The sequence below is a fragment of the Babylonia areolata genome, chromosome 2, assembly GCF_041734735.1.
Source record: "Babylonia areolata isolate BAREFJ2019XMU chromosome 2, ASM4173473v1, whole genome shotgun sequence".
In the NCBI taxonomy this organism is placed as follows: domain Eukaryota; kingdom Metazoa; phylum Mollusca; class Gastropoda; order Neogastropoda; family Buccinidae; genus Babylonia; species Babylonia areolata.
This window is the reverse complement of record NC_134877.1, coordinates 60,493,816-60,512,265: the sequence shown is the minus strand read 5'-3', so window position 1 is coordinate 60,512,265 and position 18,450 is coordinate 60,493,816. Positions and strand designations below refer to the sequence as shown.

The 18,450-nt window shown below is 41.9% G+C and overlaps 1 protein-coding gene across 4 annotated transcripts in view; it reads right to left on the bottom strand.

Moving 5' to 3' along the window:
• The window catches only part of LOC143275722 (Kv channel-interacting protein 4-like), a 461,443-nt gene that overhangs the window by 258,075 nt on the left and 184,918 nt on the right, over positions 1-18,450 (bottom strand). For 2 of the 4 annotated variants that reach the window (XM_076580013.1, XM_076580042.1), the window contains one exon: positions 13,873-13,941. The exons of the other annotated variants lie outside the window; for them this stretch is intronic. In XM_076580013.1, coding sequence (XP_076436128.1) covers positions 13,873-13,941 — 69 coding nt within the window. The remainder of the gene's footprint in view (positions 1-13,872; positions 13,942-18,450) is intronic. 4 annotated transcript variants of the gene reach the window in all.

The window sequence follows — 18,450 nt, the reverse complement described above, 5'->3', positions numbered from 1 at the left end:
AAAACAAAAAAAACAACAACAACCAAACAGACATGGTGTGAAGAATCCCATCACATACATGAACGTCATAAGATAAGGTCATGTACAGTACACTAGCACCTCGAAGTCTCTGGGAGTGATAACAATATGTCTTTACTGTGCAGTTTAAAACCAGAAAATTATCTCGAAAACTATTTCCCTGGAAGCAGCATGCATGTCAACAGATCAGAGCAGATTCACGTGAGTTAGACTGCTTTCAGTGTTCCATGATCGAAAGGCTAACAGGGCAAATGTTTTTAAGGAGACGACGTTTTTGCACTGAACAATGGACTATTGAATCAAGGAAACAGCGCTCCATTGGTTAAGACAGATTTTTGTCTTGGCGTGTCCATTGTTATCTCCCCTGACAACCAATGTGGTTCTCGACGAGTCAACGAAGATACATTTGTGAACTGACGTTCCGCTTGAGAAAATCAGAACAATGACTGGAAACATGTTGTTTCTCGTAAGCTGCGTTTAATCAATAGAACTTAAATATACTGGTCTTTAACTGAAAACTTGGTGTGTGCGTTTGCGTGTGTGTGTGTGTGTGCGTGTGTGTGTGTGTGTGTGTGTGTGTGTGTGTGTGTGTGTGTGTGTGTGTGTGTGTGTGTGTGTGTGTGTGTGTGTGTGTTTCACCTGAAAAAAACAACAACAAAAAAACATAGACTGACGTGCTCCACGTGTATTCAATCCTGAAACGACATAATGGCGGGAGAAGGGGGCTGGGAGGGAATGGTGGAGAGGTATTTGCCAAGACAAAGATTTCTCCTCCCTTGTCCATTCTCATTTATACGACAAGTCTTCTTCTTCCTCTACATTCGCTGGGTGTTCGCATAAACAGTTAAGTCTCTGTTGACTTTCTGCCCCAAAGTGTGCCACATATATATAAATTCACAAAATTTAATGTTTGGGCCTCCAGCCTGTAAACATTAGTGCATGTTAACAAGTCGCTTGTACAATGGTTTGGTGTTTTTTTAAAATCATAAACCGACAGTGGTGCATTCTTTTATATGTTTCAGTGAACAAAAGGTACATGGTATGTGTGCCAAATTGCGAACGGCCCATTCGAAGCGACCAGCTCAACGTGTGTATTGTACAGATATCAGGTTGTACGATCGTCAGATGTAGCTCTTCTGTTTTTGAAGGCTTTCTCCGATTGGTTGCACCGGGAAAACTTCCGTCTGTTCCTTCTTTTAAACATTTTTTCAACAGTTGAAATACCAAGGGTGCCCGAACGATGGGTATGGGTAGCCTACATGTGGACAATTAAAACAGAAACAGGTCTTGAACTTGTTAAACATATTATTGGAACATCGCATGTTGTTGGTTTTGATCACACACACAGACACACACACACACACACACACACACACACACACACACACACACACACACACACACACAGACACACACACACACACACAGACACACACACACACACACACACACACACACAGAGACACACACACACACACACACAGACACACACACACACAGACACACACACACACACACACACACACACACACACACACACACACACACACACACACATTTAAACACACCCATCCCAAACCGCACACAAAGACATCCTTCTGAGAGTGTTCAGTAACTGTGCAGCTTTTCGCAAATGGACTCACGTCAAAATACCCCATGGTCAAATTGCGAACGGCACTATTTTGGAGATTCATGTCAAAACTGACGTTCTGATCTGTCACCAACAGGCTTTCTTAAATTCTCCCAGCACTGGTAATGCGCATTCAACTTATCCAATCAAACCAGCTATTCTAAACTGTGCAAAAGTTAAAGTCCAACTACTTGCTTCCTTTGGTTTTTTAAATTTAAGAGTACGTCTGTGAACATGGTCGACAGTTGTGTGCGATGCGAAGAAAGAGCGCGGAAACAGTCGGACATAGCTGATATTTGACTGGTTCTCGGAAATGGATAGTGTATCTTAACGAGGTTGAAACAGACGTTGAATTGTGAAATGTGTGTGGTGAGAACGAACGCTTCGAAGCGGGGCGGTACACGAACCGTTCACAATTACACGCTGTTCGGAATTAGTCCTACCAACCCGACATTGCTGTTTCCCTTGAAACGCTTGTGGCTTCGTTCCTAAACAGCCGGTTGTAAAACACATCGACTGGATCATTGATATGTATATGTTTAGCTAAGTATTTGTCCCTAATCGGTCTGTAACCTTTGTAATACACAATAAAACCTACAGAGAGAGAGAGAGAGAGAGAGAGGGGGGGGAGAGACAGAGAGACAGAGAGAGAGAGAGAGAGAGAGAGAGAGAGAGAACTTAGAACTGTTTTAATGTAAGGCCACCGACCTGTATACATAATCATGGATGCACGTATTGCACACACGTATTGCACACACACACACACACACACACACACACACACACACACACACACACACACACACACACACACACACATGAAAACCAAACCTTGAGTTGGATGAACAAGAAACTGTTAGAAAGAATAAACTGATAATATAACAAAACTAAATAATAAAAAAAAACCTAAGGGGTAATTAAGAAACATGTCTTTCATCTAAGACTGAGCGCTTTCTGGAGAGAGAGAGAGAGAGAGAGATGCGAATGCGAAATGCGAAACGCATTATCCAGATTAGGCCAAGGCTCCTAACTGAAATGGCAAACATTTTGCTACATCAAGTACACAAGAGAGAGAGAGAGAGAGAGAGAGAGATCAGAACTCAGAAATCTTTGTCGTCAATAGCTTTTCAGCCCAAATGACATGGGATACAAGAAACAAGAATAATGATGAAGACAAAACTAAAACAAGAGAGGCAAGGCCTTCAAGACTCACTTGTGATATACTTAAAAAAAAATCTAATCGTTAAAATGTGTTCTGTATTTGTTAGTATAAAGCTTCGCGTTAAAAAAAAGAAAAAAAGAAAAAAGAAAAAAAAAAAGTCCTAACCAGATTCGAATTAAGTCCCCCAGCATTAATTGCAGAGTAATTTCCCTTTTTTACACTCTGCACCAAAACGTTTGCAAAATAAATAAAACTTCTATGCTTAGCAAAAGAAGTTCCTGTTTGAACAAAAAATGATAATAATGACTGCTCTTGTTGTTGATATCAGATCAAAATGCCAAGTTTAGAGAATACAAAAAATATAAATATAACAGTAAATGCAGTTTGCATATAATTAGGTTTCATTTATTTATTTTTTTGTGCCCATCCCAGACGTGCAATATTGTTTTAAACAAGATGACTGGAAAGAACTGAATTTTTCCTATTTTTATGCCTAATTTGGTGTCAACTGACAAAGTATTTACAGAGAAAATGTCAATGTTAAAGTTTACCACGGAAACACAGACACACACACACACACAGCCAACCGAACACCGGGTTAAAACATAGACTCACTTTGTTTACACAAGTGAGTCAAAAAACAAAAAAAACCAACAACAAAAAACAGACAAATCTGTATCATTAATGAAAATAACATCTTGACCATTGACTTCAATAAGCGTGTTGTGAAGGAATAATAATGCATATGCAGAAAAATATCAATGTTTGTACTTCGCTGACAACATTTAATTCGACCTTCCCTTTGAAGAACAGTGTGTATTTTTATTTTTTATTTTTATTTTTTATTCATTAATGTTGATTTTTTTCTCGAAGGCTAAATGCGTCGGCAATGTACGCTGCAAGTGACTGAACTTTAAATAAAATTACAAAAACAACAACAACATCAGAAAAACTGAACTGATTTTTTGTACTGATTGATGTTCAGCATACCTACGAGTATCACGAGCTTTACAATGAAACTGGAGACATGTAACTCATATCCTCCATTAAAAAAAACGCACATCGTACTTGGGAATGGAGACATACACACACACACACACACACACAGACAGAGAGACAGACAGAGAGAGGCAGAGATAGAGGTAGACAGAGGTAGAAAGAGACAGAGAGACATAGGTAGACAGAAACAGAGAGACATAGAGAGAGACAGAGATACACAGGCAAAGATCAGAAAAGAAATGGAAAGGACAAGGAAGGGAAATTGAACACACACACACACACACACACACACACATATATATATATATATATATATATATATATATATATATATATATATATATATAAGTAAGCAAGCAGGCAAGCAAACAATCGAACACACACATACGAACGACAATGGAGCAAGCAACACAATCAAATACAGCCCACACCCCCTCACCCAGCCGTCACCCTCACCTCACCCTACCCCACACCACACCACACACGGCAAGGAAGGCATAGAGGTCGAAACCACTGACGTTTCAAACAGAAACCGATCCGCTTTGCTCAATGTCAAAATTACTTAACCGGCTATGCCCTAGTTTGTTTTTTGATGACCCACTTCACGGCAGCAAGATATGGCACTGCGCACAAAAGCACGTGCTAAACAGCACACAACACGCAGTGATTTCAGAGCCACCATACTGCTTGCTAACCACGTCAAACCGAACCACCCGGGGTCTACTCTAGTTTCCCCGCTTTTCAGTCTCATCTCCCGTTTTTCTGCTCCGAGCTTTGATACCCGGGATAGTGGTACTGCGTGACAATCATGCAAGTAGCTAGCTGAACATGAAACCCATCACAAATGTCACAGCTTGTGTCTCAGTCAATAAGTGAAAGCCAGGAAAAAAAACCCAAGCAAACAAACAAAAAAACAACAACCCAACAACGACTATAACAATAACTACCGCAATGATGATGGATTAGACTGACGAAAAGACAAGGGGAGGGGTAAGATAGAAAGAAAGAGAGATGGGGAGGGGGCGGGGGGGGGGGGGGGGGGGGGGGGGGGGGGAGGGGAGGGAGGGCAGTAGGAAGACAGAAAGGGAAGGGGGCGGGGCAAAGATAAGGACACGAGCAAGGGTAGGAAGAAAGGAGGGTGAAAGAGAGAGAGAGAGAGAGGGAGAGAGAGAGAGAGACAGGGGGGAGGGGGGGAGGGAGGGAGGGAGGACGAAGAGACGACAAAGACAGGATGGAAGTCGAAAGAAGGATGAGGGAAGGAGAAAGGGGAGAAAAGGAAGGAGCATTTTGCACTGGAACAAATATAAAGGCGGTGCAACGTCAGTAACCGATTTTCAGATTTCTGTTCAACTGTATATCTTGACATTTTTTCTCAGTCACTTTTGATAACATTTTATTTCATAATCACCCGTATTTTAGAATGATTAAATTCTGAATCACCCGTATTTTAGAATGATTAAATTCTGAATATGACACCTAAAAATTCAAATGCTCATACCTTTCAGTTTCAGCCATTCACCTTTTTTTTCTCTCCAGTTTTTAATGTGTTTTTATTTCTAATCATTCTTCTCCCCCTCCTTCTCCTCAACATCTCCTCCTCCTCCTCTTTCTTCTTGTTCTCGTTCGTATTTTTAATCATTCAAATGTTTGATAAATCAAATTTTACATTCACCTGAATCGCAGGTTTATGGTTTAAAAAAAAATCCAGTTACTTCCGTTTCAAACTGGATACATTTTGAATTTGATCCAAAAGACTAGCACACACTGTACGCCACTTACGGTAAAGTTCAGACGTTTAAGTCCCTGCTAAGTGCGGTGGTGGTGACGGGGGAGTGGTGGGAGTGGGGTCTGCTGGAGCTGAGGGATTCTAAGCTCCCCGTACTCCCCCCCCATGCCCCCCCCCCCACCTCTCCCCCTCCACGCCAGTCCCCACTAATCCCCACCATCTCCCCCGGTCATCCTCTGACAGTACTGTCCGTGCACCGAGCTTTAATAAATACTTTGCTTTGTGGACTCAAAGGAACAGCTTTACATTCAGCAGTGTTGTTCCTGTTGAAGCTGTAGATCCCCATCCCCATCCCCAGAGAGTTCGAAGAGAAGTATGCAAAACCCTGGTCCGCTGGACTCTTAAGCGCCAAGGACGCATTATACCGCTGGGTAGTGGAGAGTGGGGGAGAGGGGGGGGGGGATAAGCTGGCCAACAACCTAGCTGCCCACAGTCCCCATTAGCCCAAGCAGTGCTGGTCTTGTGCCCGGCCTGTGTCCCTGTGGACAACGTGTCTGGTGAAATTTTGCTCCTCCAAAGTCTGCGGATGTAACAAGAGAGAGAGTGTGGGAGAGCTCTTTGTCTTTGTTCAGTTCACCAGAATATTAACAGCATACTGGTGGAGGGGAAGAAAAGACTCTCTCTCCCTGTCTGTCTGTCTGTCTGTAAACAAAATGGTCATGCCCTTAAAATGTGTGTGTGTGTGTGTGTGTGTGTGTGTGTGTGTGTGTGTGTGCGCGCGCGAATGACTGAAAATAAATCTGATTAGGTGGCACGAGAAACGAATGATGAGCGTCCACTGGCAGCTGTCAGTCGGCTCTACCCATGTAGGCAGCCTTTTTGTGCAAGTTTCTCCGTGTTTGTACAGATTGGTCTCTGACCAAGGTGAGGCGCTTTATAAATGTCCATATCATCATCTGTCTGTCCGTAGGTCTGTCTGTCTGTATGTGTGTATCTCTCTCTTTCTGGAGGAAAACAAAACTACCACGTTTTATTATTATTTTTTTTTAATATATTAATTTTTTTCCAACTTTCTTAAGTCTTTCACGTTGTAACTTATTACTTATCACACTAAATTCCTGTAAGAATTCTGAACTTTTTTGTTTTTGTTTTTGTAAAACCTTTTCATTTTCTGATTGCATACACATACATATATATATGCACACACACAGGAGAGAGAGAGAGAGAGAGAGAGAGAGAGAGAGAGAGAGAGAGAGAGAGAGAATTTAAGCCACATACTGACATGTCGCCACGTGTTAACATTGCAAGCTGCTGCATCAGAGGAGTTTAGGAGTCAAGGTTAGACACACCGTTGCTGGAATAAGGCAGTGTACCCTCTGACTGTTCTGAAGACTTTCTGGTGACCTTTCATTCTTTCTTTTTTTTGTCTTTTTTTTTTCCAACCTCTTTTTCTCTGCCTGTGATATTTTATGTCTTCTGCAATACCAACGACATCCTTAGTGAGTGGGAAGGATAGAGTGAAAGGAAGATGAAAGAGCGAAGTGTGGGGGGGGGGGGGGGTAGGGAGGTGAAGTGTGTGTTCATGCATTGTCTGCAGAGTAAGTACCCATCAGAAAATGTCAGCATCTGTATAACTCTGTCAACCACCATTGTTTGATAATAATAATAAAAAAAAGAACATCACGAAACAAAACATTCGACCTGTCAACCTATCGACAAACGACAAACTCTGTCTGTCTGTCCATCTGTTTGTCTGTCTGTCTGTCTGTCTCTCTCTCTCTTCGAAATTTACATGGATATTGTGAAGAACTAACATGGCAAAGACAAAAATCAAATGACGCTCACTGGCTAACAAAAAAAGAAGAAAAAACAAGAAAAAAATAAGAAAAAAATAGATGATACTGAAATAGGTTTTGGTTTCTTGTTATGTTTTATGACTGGGGCACTTTGGACTCCGGTGATAAGAAACTCTAGGGAGAGCTGGACAGTACAAGGTCTTCAGAGAAGAAGCCCCCCTCAGTCAAGTGTTTCGGCCCTTAACTCCTTACTGGGTGACTGGGGGACACTTTCGACTTCGTGCTGAAGCCACTGGGCACAAGTCTGTTGGTCAGTTTCTCATAATCATACTATGTCTATCTCACGAGGTTTCAAGTTTATTTCCATTATCATCGGTTATACATAAACTTTGTCATGTATATCTGCCAGAACAATCTTTTTCCTCATCTCTTTCTGGAAGAAAAAAAAAGGAAATTCCAAGTTCAAGAACACTCGATCCCAAGCATCGCTTACTGTAGTATGTGTCAACATTTGAGTTTTGTACGTTCCGTACTGTTTTATGGTGAATGGCTGCATAATAAGAATAAGAATAAGAATAACTTTATTATCTCCAACTGGAGAAATTTGGTCAGGTGCATTATCACAACACAGACAAGTAAACAACATGGGGACCATAACTGTAAAAGTGAACAACAGCTTTAACGAATATTACGAAGACTTACAAATGTAAAAAATATCACATAAACCGTTTCATACATACATCCACACACTGCAGGTAATAACTAGTATTCTTAATGTAAAAACAGAAAGAATTAAGAAACATTATTTTGAATATAATTATAAGCATAGCCTAATATATTGCTCATTGATTATGATAGACAGATAAGATAAGAATAAAGATAAATTGCGGAAAACCACAACCAGATAATCAGCACACACCCATACCCACCTACCCCGTTTCGCCGTGAACTGGGACGTAACCCCTGTCCTCTCTTTTGTTATTTGTCAATAACCTGACCACCCTAACACTCGTCTACAGTGTACTTTGGGTACATCATAGGAAAGCTGTCACAGATTCCTAATGGAAGGCAATATATGCAATGTGAAAGCTGTCACAGATTCCTAATGGAAGGCAATATATGCAATGTGAGTGTCTCTCTCATATCTACCTACACAGCTTGACTTTAGACCGAAATAATGACAACAACAGGAACAACAACAACAAACAAAATATGTACTCTCTTGAAAAAGGAAGAACAACAAATTTGAGAAAGAATACATAAAAAAAAATGTAATAAACAAAGTAGTAGGCCCTATAAGTTTTTTTTTTTACCTAAGCCAGGAAAACAAAATTAAACTTTTATAACTTTTACGATAGCATTTCAAAACACTGACGAAAAGTAGGCATTAACCTTTAAGTAGAAACAAGCCGAGGAGGATTTTTATAGTTTTTATATAAAAAAATTATTAGATTTTCCTGTCAAAATAACAGGTTCCGTTCTTTGTGTGTCATCACACACACACACACACACACAGAAAGACAGACAGACATACAGACATACAAAGAGTGAGAGAGAGAGAGAGAGAGAGAGAGAGAGAGAGAGAGAGAGAGAGAGAGAGAAACAGAGACAGACAGACAGACAGACACAGACGGATACACAAACAGAGAGAGATGGGTATAAGACAGAGGGACAGAGAGGGACGGGTATATATCAAAATCTTCATTCACATCTCTATCTTTTTTTTTAACACTGGCTCACTCGCTGTTGCAGGTGAAGGTAAGTCTTTTAATCTTGAACACAACAAAAATCAAATGCAGTACTTTTATAACAAATAACGTGCAGTGGAACACACCAATCGCAACATACCAGCGCCATATTAATCCCCTCATCCGATGGTAAACTTACACACTGAGGTCAACAGAACTCAAGGTGAGTGTGCGACGAGGACACGCCGACTCGAAGCTGTGGCGAAATAGAGACTCACTGACGTCAAACGGGCACAAGAAGTCCGTTAACGGAGACAACCGTGGCCGCTAAATGACGTCAAATACTTAACGGAAAGGGTTAACTCACTCAGTACGGCCAGTCCTCTCTTCTCCTCTACACAGACCCCTCGGATGTCCAGTGGGTGTCTGAATGACCCAGCATTTAGCTTCCGTCGTCAGAATTGTGGTATTCTTTGTCATCATTCACCTCTTCAGTATGAGAGCCTTCCACTTGCAATATTTTGATAATGGTTATTGGGGTGAAACGCTGTTTACGTCATCTCTTTCGCCGTTCGTATGGAGAGAGTTAACTGCAGGCGAGGGTTGAAAGAAGTGTGGAGAAATAGGACAGGACAATTGTACTCACCTTGTGTAGAAGGGAACACCAACATGCCTTTACAACACAAAACGAGACGTAGATGCCACGCGTTTTGACCCATGGGTCTTATACTACTGCTACTACAACTACTACTACTGTCACCATAAAACGCATTTATATAGCGCTGAATCTTGCGCGGTGACAACCAAAGCACTTTCACACCAGTCATTCATACGCGAACGCATGCAAAACTCTGAATCAAAGCGATGACAAAACACAAAACGTATGAGAGTTACATACTGACACAAAGCTTAAGACACTGCAGACACTTAAAGAGAAGAGGGAGAAATGGGTAGGGGGGTGGGGGGTGAGGTGGGGGGCTGGAAGGCACCTATTTTGTAGGTATTAAGTTGTTGGGTTTTTTTAATAAAAAAGGTTTCAAGGCCAAGCTTTAAAGAGACGAGTGCAGATATTTGACGAAGCGAAAGAGGGAAGAGAAGATCGTTCAACAGAGTGAAAAGTCCAGAAGACAGAGACAGAGACAGAGCGGCAGCCGATGGACTGATTACAGGAACACAAACCACGGGGATGTCATTCTGAGAGTACAGAGCGAGATGGAGAACAGAAACGAAGGCGGTCACAACAACATACGTAACCAACAAAACATGAGACGGACAGAAACAGACGAGACACAGTGGAAAGAACTTAGCTGTTGCGATGACGCCTGCCATGTTATCCTGGTTCAGGACACCTCCGTGACGTCATTTCAAGTTGTACAAACTGTCACGCATTATTACGCTTTGCACATTGCATGGCGAGGTCACATAAAAAATGGGGGAAAAAACAAAACAACACGAGAGATCTTTTATCATAACGGGAGAAAACAAGTTTCAACGAGAATATTTAGGACTGATGTACATGAACAACAATAAAGACTAGCTCATGAAGACCCCGTTTCCATACTTTGTATACCAGTACTGCGGACAAAGAACTTCTGTTAAAAAACAACACCATAAAAACAAAAACAAAACAAAAATAACCCCCCCCCAATCCCCCCCCCAAAAAAAAAAAAACCCACCAAAAAAAAAAACCAAAAAAAAACCCAAACAACACACACACACACACACACACACACACACACACACACACACACACACACAAAACCAACAAAAAAACACACAAACAGCTAGTGAATCATCTAAATCAATCAGTCTATATAACTGTCAAAACATATGCACACACATACACACGCACACACACACACACACACACACACACACACAGAAAGACAGACCGGCAAACAAGTCAAAATCATAACGCATTTAACTGGGCATGAACACGAAGAACTAAATAATTCAACAATAGAATAATGAAGCCATCATTTCAAAGGAACAAATCAAATCATGGCTGCATAGGTAAATAGATAAAAGAACACAACAAAAAATAATCAAATTAATCGCACATTTGCAAGATATATAACTATATGTTTTCCTCTTACAAATTTAACAGCAACATTTTATTTTTCTATGAAGATCTAGCAACTGAATAAATAAATAGATAAATAAATAATGAATAAATGAATAGATAAATGAATAAATAAAAAAGACAGTTACAAACAAATTCAAGAAACAAAGTATAAAAAAATACAAGAAAACGAAAAGTTATGCAACACTAACAAAATAAGCAATAAATAAATCGATAGATAAATAGAAAAAAATAGAGAAATGAATAAGTGAACGAATAAATAAATAAATCATGTCAATAAATAGATAAGTCGTGCCAATAAACAAACGAATTTAATACAGCAGAAACGAAACAAGCAATGCAAGCTGCGTACATCTAGGTATCTGTCTCACAGCAGCAATAAATACATACTTTCTGCCTTGTTTTCTACAAGCGGCACACACTCGCTGACATTTTCAGGACGCCTGTGCACAGAGTAACAACACAACAAGAATAACAAGGCATCCACATCAGCAACAACACAGACACAAATGCACAGACACACACATACACACACACAGACACAGACGCAGACACACAGACACACACAGACATACACAGTGCATAACCGCCCGCACACACAAACAACACAAGACTAAAAGAGCACCCATAACATAAACTTCACTCTCAAGGACAGAGATTTTATTTGGCATGGCCTTATTCTTCTATTCTGTCCTTGCTAATCTACAGCGACTAGAAGGTGAACACAAAAATGCTTGGAAAAAAAAAAGAGGAGGGAGGGGAAAACCCGTGCGCATAAGAAAAGGAGACAGAGAGAGAAAGAGAAAGAGAGAGAGAGAGACAGAGAGAGAGACAGAGAGAGAGACAGAGAGAGAAAGAGAAAGAGAGAGAGAGAGACAGAGAAGAAGAAGAAGAAGGAGGAGGAGGAGAAGGAGAAGAAGTAGAAGAAGAAGAAGAAGTGACAAAACCCAAGTCCACAAACAGAAAGCGTGTGCGCCCATTTTTGATCACATACTCAGGTGTGTACAAATGATTCGACTACCCCCTATCCATGCAAAAATGGGCCACACCCTGCCCAATGGGCCACTGCACCCAGAATGGGTCACCGTTACATGACATTCACATTAGGTCACTGCACTGACATTAGGTGACTGCACTGAAGATTGGGGGGTCACTGCACTCACTATGGGTTACTCATGACATCGGGGGTTTTCGACAGATTAATATTGGGTCACAGCATTAGTTCAGTGTGGGTCATTTTTGACTCACTTGTGTAAACAAAGCGAGTCTATGTTTTAACCCGGTGTTCGGTTGTCTGTGTGTGTGTGTGTGTGTGTCTGTGTGTCCGTGGTAAACTTTAACATTGACATTTTCTCTGTAAATACTTTTTCAGTTGACACCAAATTAGGCATAAAAATAGGAAAAATTCAGTTCTTTCCAGTCATCTTGCTTAAAACAATATTGCACCTCTGGGATGGGCACAAAAAAAAAAAAAAAAAAAAAGAAGCCTAATTATATGCAAACTGCATTTACTGTTATATTTATATTTTTTTGTATTCTCTAAACTTGGCACTTTGATCTGATATTCTGACCCAACAACAAGAGCAGTCATTATTATCATTTTTTTTGTTCAAACAGGAACTTCTTTTGCTAAGCATGGAAGTTTTATTTATTTGCAAACGTTTTGGTGCAGATAGTAAAAAAGGGAAATTACTCTGTAATTAATGCTAGGGGACTTAATTTGCTTTAAACTGATCTTTCTCATCTTAAACATTACATTTTGAAATTATACTCAATACATAAAAAGCTTGGATTTTTTTTTTAAAGTGTATCACAAGTGAGTCTTGAAGGCCTTGCCTCTCTTGTTTTTTATTTGTTTGTTTGTTTTAGAAGGGGTCACTGTATTAGGAATGAATGAATGAGTCACTGCATTTAACAGTGACTTATTGCATGAAGAATGAATGGAAGCACATGCACTGCATTCATTAAATGGGTCACTGTGTTAACAACGTCTCACTGCGTCACAGTGGGGGGGTCACTGCATGAAGAACTAGGTCACTACATTAGGACTGAGTGAAGCCAGATACTGTCTCTCTCCCCCTCACCCCCCAACCCCCTCTCCTCCCCCTCCTCTCTCCTTAACGCTCAGATCTTCGTTTTGACGTGTATTTACATATACTTTATAAGAGAGAGAAAAAGAAAACTAACTGTAAAATGTGTTTTCCACTTCCGCTTTCTCCTACCTTTTCTTCTTTACCTATCCACCCCCCTCCCCCTCCCCACAGCCCACTCCCCCCCCCCACTCCTCTCCCCCCCCCACCCTCCCACACACGCCTGCATAGGCTTTTATGTTTAACCCTCGTTAATGAAGACATTGTTTTGTCTTGTCTTGTCTTGTCTTGTCTGGCACCACCAGAAGAGAGGAAGGGGTGTAGTGTTGAAACAGGAGATGTGTGCCCAGACAATATCAAACCTGGGAACCAAACCCCCCCAAAACCAGGTTAAAGATAAGAAAAAAAAAGGGTTAAAAGGGAGACGGGGGGTGAGTAAGTAGGTAGGTGGGTGGGGTGGAGGGGTGGGTTTGTTTCCAAAAGTCAGAACCACTACAGGTGGGAGTGAGGGGTTGGGGGGTGGAGGGGGGGGGGGTGGGGGTGGGGGCTACGTACGGGTCAGAATGGTGTAATCAGAAAAAAAAGAAAAAAAACAGGGAAGAGCACCCCCAAAAAAAGCAACACACCACACTCCCACCACCACCACCACCGCCACCACTACCACCACCACCCACACTCACTTTGACTGGAGCCGTTCTCCATGTTGCTGACGTCACCGGGCTGACCGGGCCCGCCGGCCACCGTCGATCCTTGCACATGAAACATGGCGTGCGTGTGGGTCACATCAAAGTCAAATCAAAATCAAAATCAAAGTTCAATTCATCTCTGCTTGCTCACTGAAGCCTACCCAACAAGGGACGGGATCTGTCAGGTATAGGGCTTGGGTGAGCCAAGTACCAGTCAGTTCTAAATAATAATAATATATATATGCCTATCTAAAAGTCACAGTGTAACCTTTAACTCACTCAGTACGGCCAGTCCTCTCTTCTTCTCTACACAGACCCCTCGGATGTCCAGTGGGTGTCTTTAATGACCCAACCTTTAGCTTCCGTCGTCAGAATTGTGGTATTCTTTGTCAACATTCACCTCTTCAGTGTAAGAGCCTTCCGCTTGTAATATTTTGATGGTGGTAATTGGGGTGAAACGCTGTTAACGTCGTCTCTTTCGCCGTTCGTATGGAGAGAGTTAAAATAGAAGCTGTTAAGTAAAAGGCGAGGTTGCCACTTCTTTGTGAACATCACATACACCACACACTCACAACGGCACTTTTTTCCCCCGTCATTATCACACAGTGCGCTTGGAAAAAAAAAAAGTTCTTTCAAGAAATTGTCAGAGTATCATCGCATCTTTTTTTTTTTTTTTTTTTCTTTTTTCTTCTTTTTAATTCTTTTTTTTCCTCCCAACAACACCGTGATGAGATATAAGCAGTGAGGTGACAGCTCTTTCACCAACCAGGCTGACAGCACTTGTGTGTCACGAAACAGCAAACCTCAGCACTGCACGATGTTTGAAAGAGCACACTTAAAAGTTCTTACAAAAAAAAATAATAAACCCAAAACAATCACGCCCCCACAAAAGGGACCATTGAACTCATGTGTTCTTTCAATCGATGTTTTCGTGCTTGTTCTTTTTATATACTCTTTTCGTGTCTTTCTTGTGGGCTTATGTGGTTGTTCCTTCCCACCCACATGTTCTTTCCATTCTTTTTTCTCCTTTCTTTCCTTCTTTTTTTCTTCTTCTTTTCTTTCTTCTTTCTTTGATGTTGGTATTGTCTTTTCTGGGTCTTTCCTTCTCGCCTGGTTCTCTACGGTAGGTGAATGTGGCAATGGCGATGATTTATAGGCTGCTGTTCTATTCGGATGGAAACAACAAGCTGTATCGGATGGTAATGAGACGTTGCGTCATGCACTCGGTTTAGAAACGTTCAGTAACTCTGCACTTCCATGTTGAAGGATTTCCCCCTCCCTCTCTCTCTCTCTCTCTCTCTCTCTCTCTCGGCCCGTTCCAACCTCTCTCTCTCTCTCTCTCTCTCTCTCTCAGCCCGTTCCAACCTCTCTCTCTCTCTCTCTCGGCCCGTTCCAACCTCTCTCTCTCTCTCTCTCTCTCGGCCCGTTCCAACCTCTCTCTCTCTCTCTCTCTCTCTCTCTCTCGGCCCGTTCCAACCTCTCTCTCTCTCTCTCTCTCTCTCTCAGCCGTGTTTTTTTTGTTGTTGGGGAGTGGGGGAATACTGAGCCCGTGATGACAGGACAATTGTTTCGATAGTCCGACAGGCGCAATAGCCGAGTGGTTAAAGCGTTGGACTGTCAATCTGAGGGTCCCGGGTTCGAATCACGGTGACGGCGCCTGGTGGGTAAAGGGTGGAGATTTTTACGATCTCCCAGGTCAACATATGTGCAGACCTGCTAGTGCCTGAACCCCCTTCGTGTGTATATGCAAGCAGAAGATCAGATACGCACGTTAAAGATCCCGTAATCCATGTCAGCGTTCGGTGGGATATGGAAACAAGAACATACCCAGCATGCACACCCCCGAAAACGGAGTATGGCTGCCTACATGGCGGGGTAAAAACGGTCATACACGTAAAAGCCCACTCGTGTGCATACGAGTGAACGTGGGAGTTGCAGCCCACGAACGCAGAAGAAGAAGAAGAAGAAGTTTCGATAGTCCTAAACACAGTCCAGGGCATGTGACACAACACAGTACACGTCCCAAGCATCGAACAACTTTATCTTTATTAATTAAGGGCAGCTTGCAAACACGCTCGTCCATCGAATCTCCACTCCACAGGTCAACACATGAGTCATACTTCAGTCATCTCTTGAGGAGCACAAATTTCCTCAACCCCACATCCGAGGGGACAGATTACTGATGTGACCATGTGAATTCACCCCTGAACTTCTCAAACACACGGAACACCCAACACCGACCACCAGCACTACTGTAGTCGTACACACGCACCCCAAAGTCCAGCCCACATGGGTGGGAAAAAAAATTATTAAAAAAAGACAAACCCGAACAACTGTCACACCACAAACAGCAAGGAGAACACCACTACAACGTTCACCCTGGTAAAATTCTGTAGAAAAATCCACTTCGATAGGAAAAACAAATAAAACTACACGCAGGAAAAAATACCAAAAAAAGAAAAAAAAGGGGTGGCGCTGTAGTGTAGCGACGCGCTCTCCCTGGGGAGAGCAGCCCGAATTTCACACAGAGAAATCTGTTGTGATAAAAAGAAATACAAATACAAATACTCTTCTGTCTCTCCACTCTCTCTCTCTCTGTTTCTCTCTCACAGTCTGGGACGACTGGGATAGGGTTGAAGAAGAAAAAGAAGAAGAAGAAGAAGAAGAAGAAGAGAGAGAGAGAGAGAGACGACACGAATCAATGAGGACGGTAAAACTTGTCGCGCTTTGAAAGAGACTGGCGCTCAATTATTTGCACGCAACACTCCAGCGCTCTTCCTCTGACTGACACAAAACATCTCACTTGTGAAGCCAACCGTCAACGTCTTCACAGCGGGGTCCTTGGCGAAACAACACTAAACAGCTCGCAGGAAGAAGAGAAGAACCAATACCTGCAAACTTCAGACAGATACAAAAAAAAAAAAAAAACAAAAAAAAAAAACCACACCCCAAAACAACCACCACCAAATCTACAGTGCTCGAGTTTCTCTTCTCTTCTCGCCCATGATTGTTTCGAGGTGTATTATTAATGTGTAAAACGTCCCCCGGCAGTCGTCTCGCTCTGTGATGCCAAGGCATGGTGTCGGCGCCAGAACTAATCAGACCACAGCCAAGAGGTAATTTCCCGTGTGACTGTCCTCACAGGGCACAACCACCGGCCTCTAGCAGGGACACTGTCCTTATGTGTCCTCCGTCATTCTGATTCCCTCCCATCTTTTAAATCTCGTCTCAAAACTCACCTTTTCCCTCAGCAGTAAGTTCAATTGTGGCAGGTCCACTTCCTTTGCGTTCGCTGTGCTTGACTATGTATGTATACATATGTATGTGTACATAACTACATGCATGTATATGAATGTGTATTGTGTGCGCGTGCGTTTATGTAAGTTTGTGCCTGCCTATGTGTGCGTATGTGTTAGGGTAGCTGTAAGATATACATGTATTGTTAAAATGTGTGTGCGCAGTGTGTGTGTGTGTGTGTGTGTGTGTGTGTGTGTGTGTGTGTGTGGTCATAATCTGGTGTGTGTATGTAACATAGATGTAATGTTTTATGTTAACAAAGCGTTTTTGTAAAGCACCTAGAGCAGATTTCTGGATAGTGTGCTATATAAGTATCCATTATTATAATAATTATTATTATTATGTGTGACCGGTGTACACATCTCTCAACACAGGAACGTAACTCCAGGGTTTATTCTGGGGTTCAACGGAAACGATGGATCACTGACTGACTAAATAATAATAGTCATTCAAGGTTATTGATTGACTTAACTTTGGGCTTTTTTTTGTTTTTGTAAATGAATCTGTTATAATTATCTTCGTCAACTGGCTGATCGCCACACCTTATGGTCCAACTAGAATAGAACAGAATAGAATAGAATATGTTTTTATTACCAAGTGTACCGGGGTCACAAGGAATATTTGGGGGGGGGGGGGGGGGGGGGGGGGGGGGGGGGGGGGGGGGGGGGGGGGGATAGTACATAACAAGATACGAACATAAATCGAAAAGCAAACACAAACACAGATATAGTAGAAATTAGGATACATGCAAGTGCATATCAATATAAAAACTTGTGCATTCTCACACATGCACGCACTGCACACACACACACACACACACATACACCCATGCACGCGCACACACACACACACACACACACACACACACACACACACACACACACACACTTTTGAACAGAAGCTAGTGTGCTAAAGTTAAAGAAGATAGGGTCAGTCATTATTCTAACCGCGTTGTGGTTATCGCGATTCCACAAAAAAGGTTACATCTTAAATAACAACAATAACGACGACACAAAACTGGATCAAGTGTTAAATGAGTCTGTTTAGAAGTATGTACACAACGTTTCAGTCCATCAATAATCTTTATAATCGAGTTTTTCTTAAAACTGAGGATGTGGTGAAGATTTTAAACAAAGTTAAGGACACAAAAACTGGTTAGGACTTTCACCAACAGTCTCTGTCTCTGTCTCTCTCACACACAAACACACATACACAATCATGCGCACGCACATGCACACACACACACACACACACACACACACACACACACACACG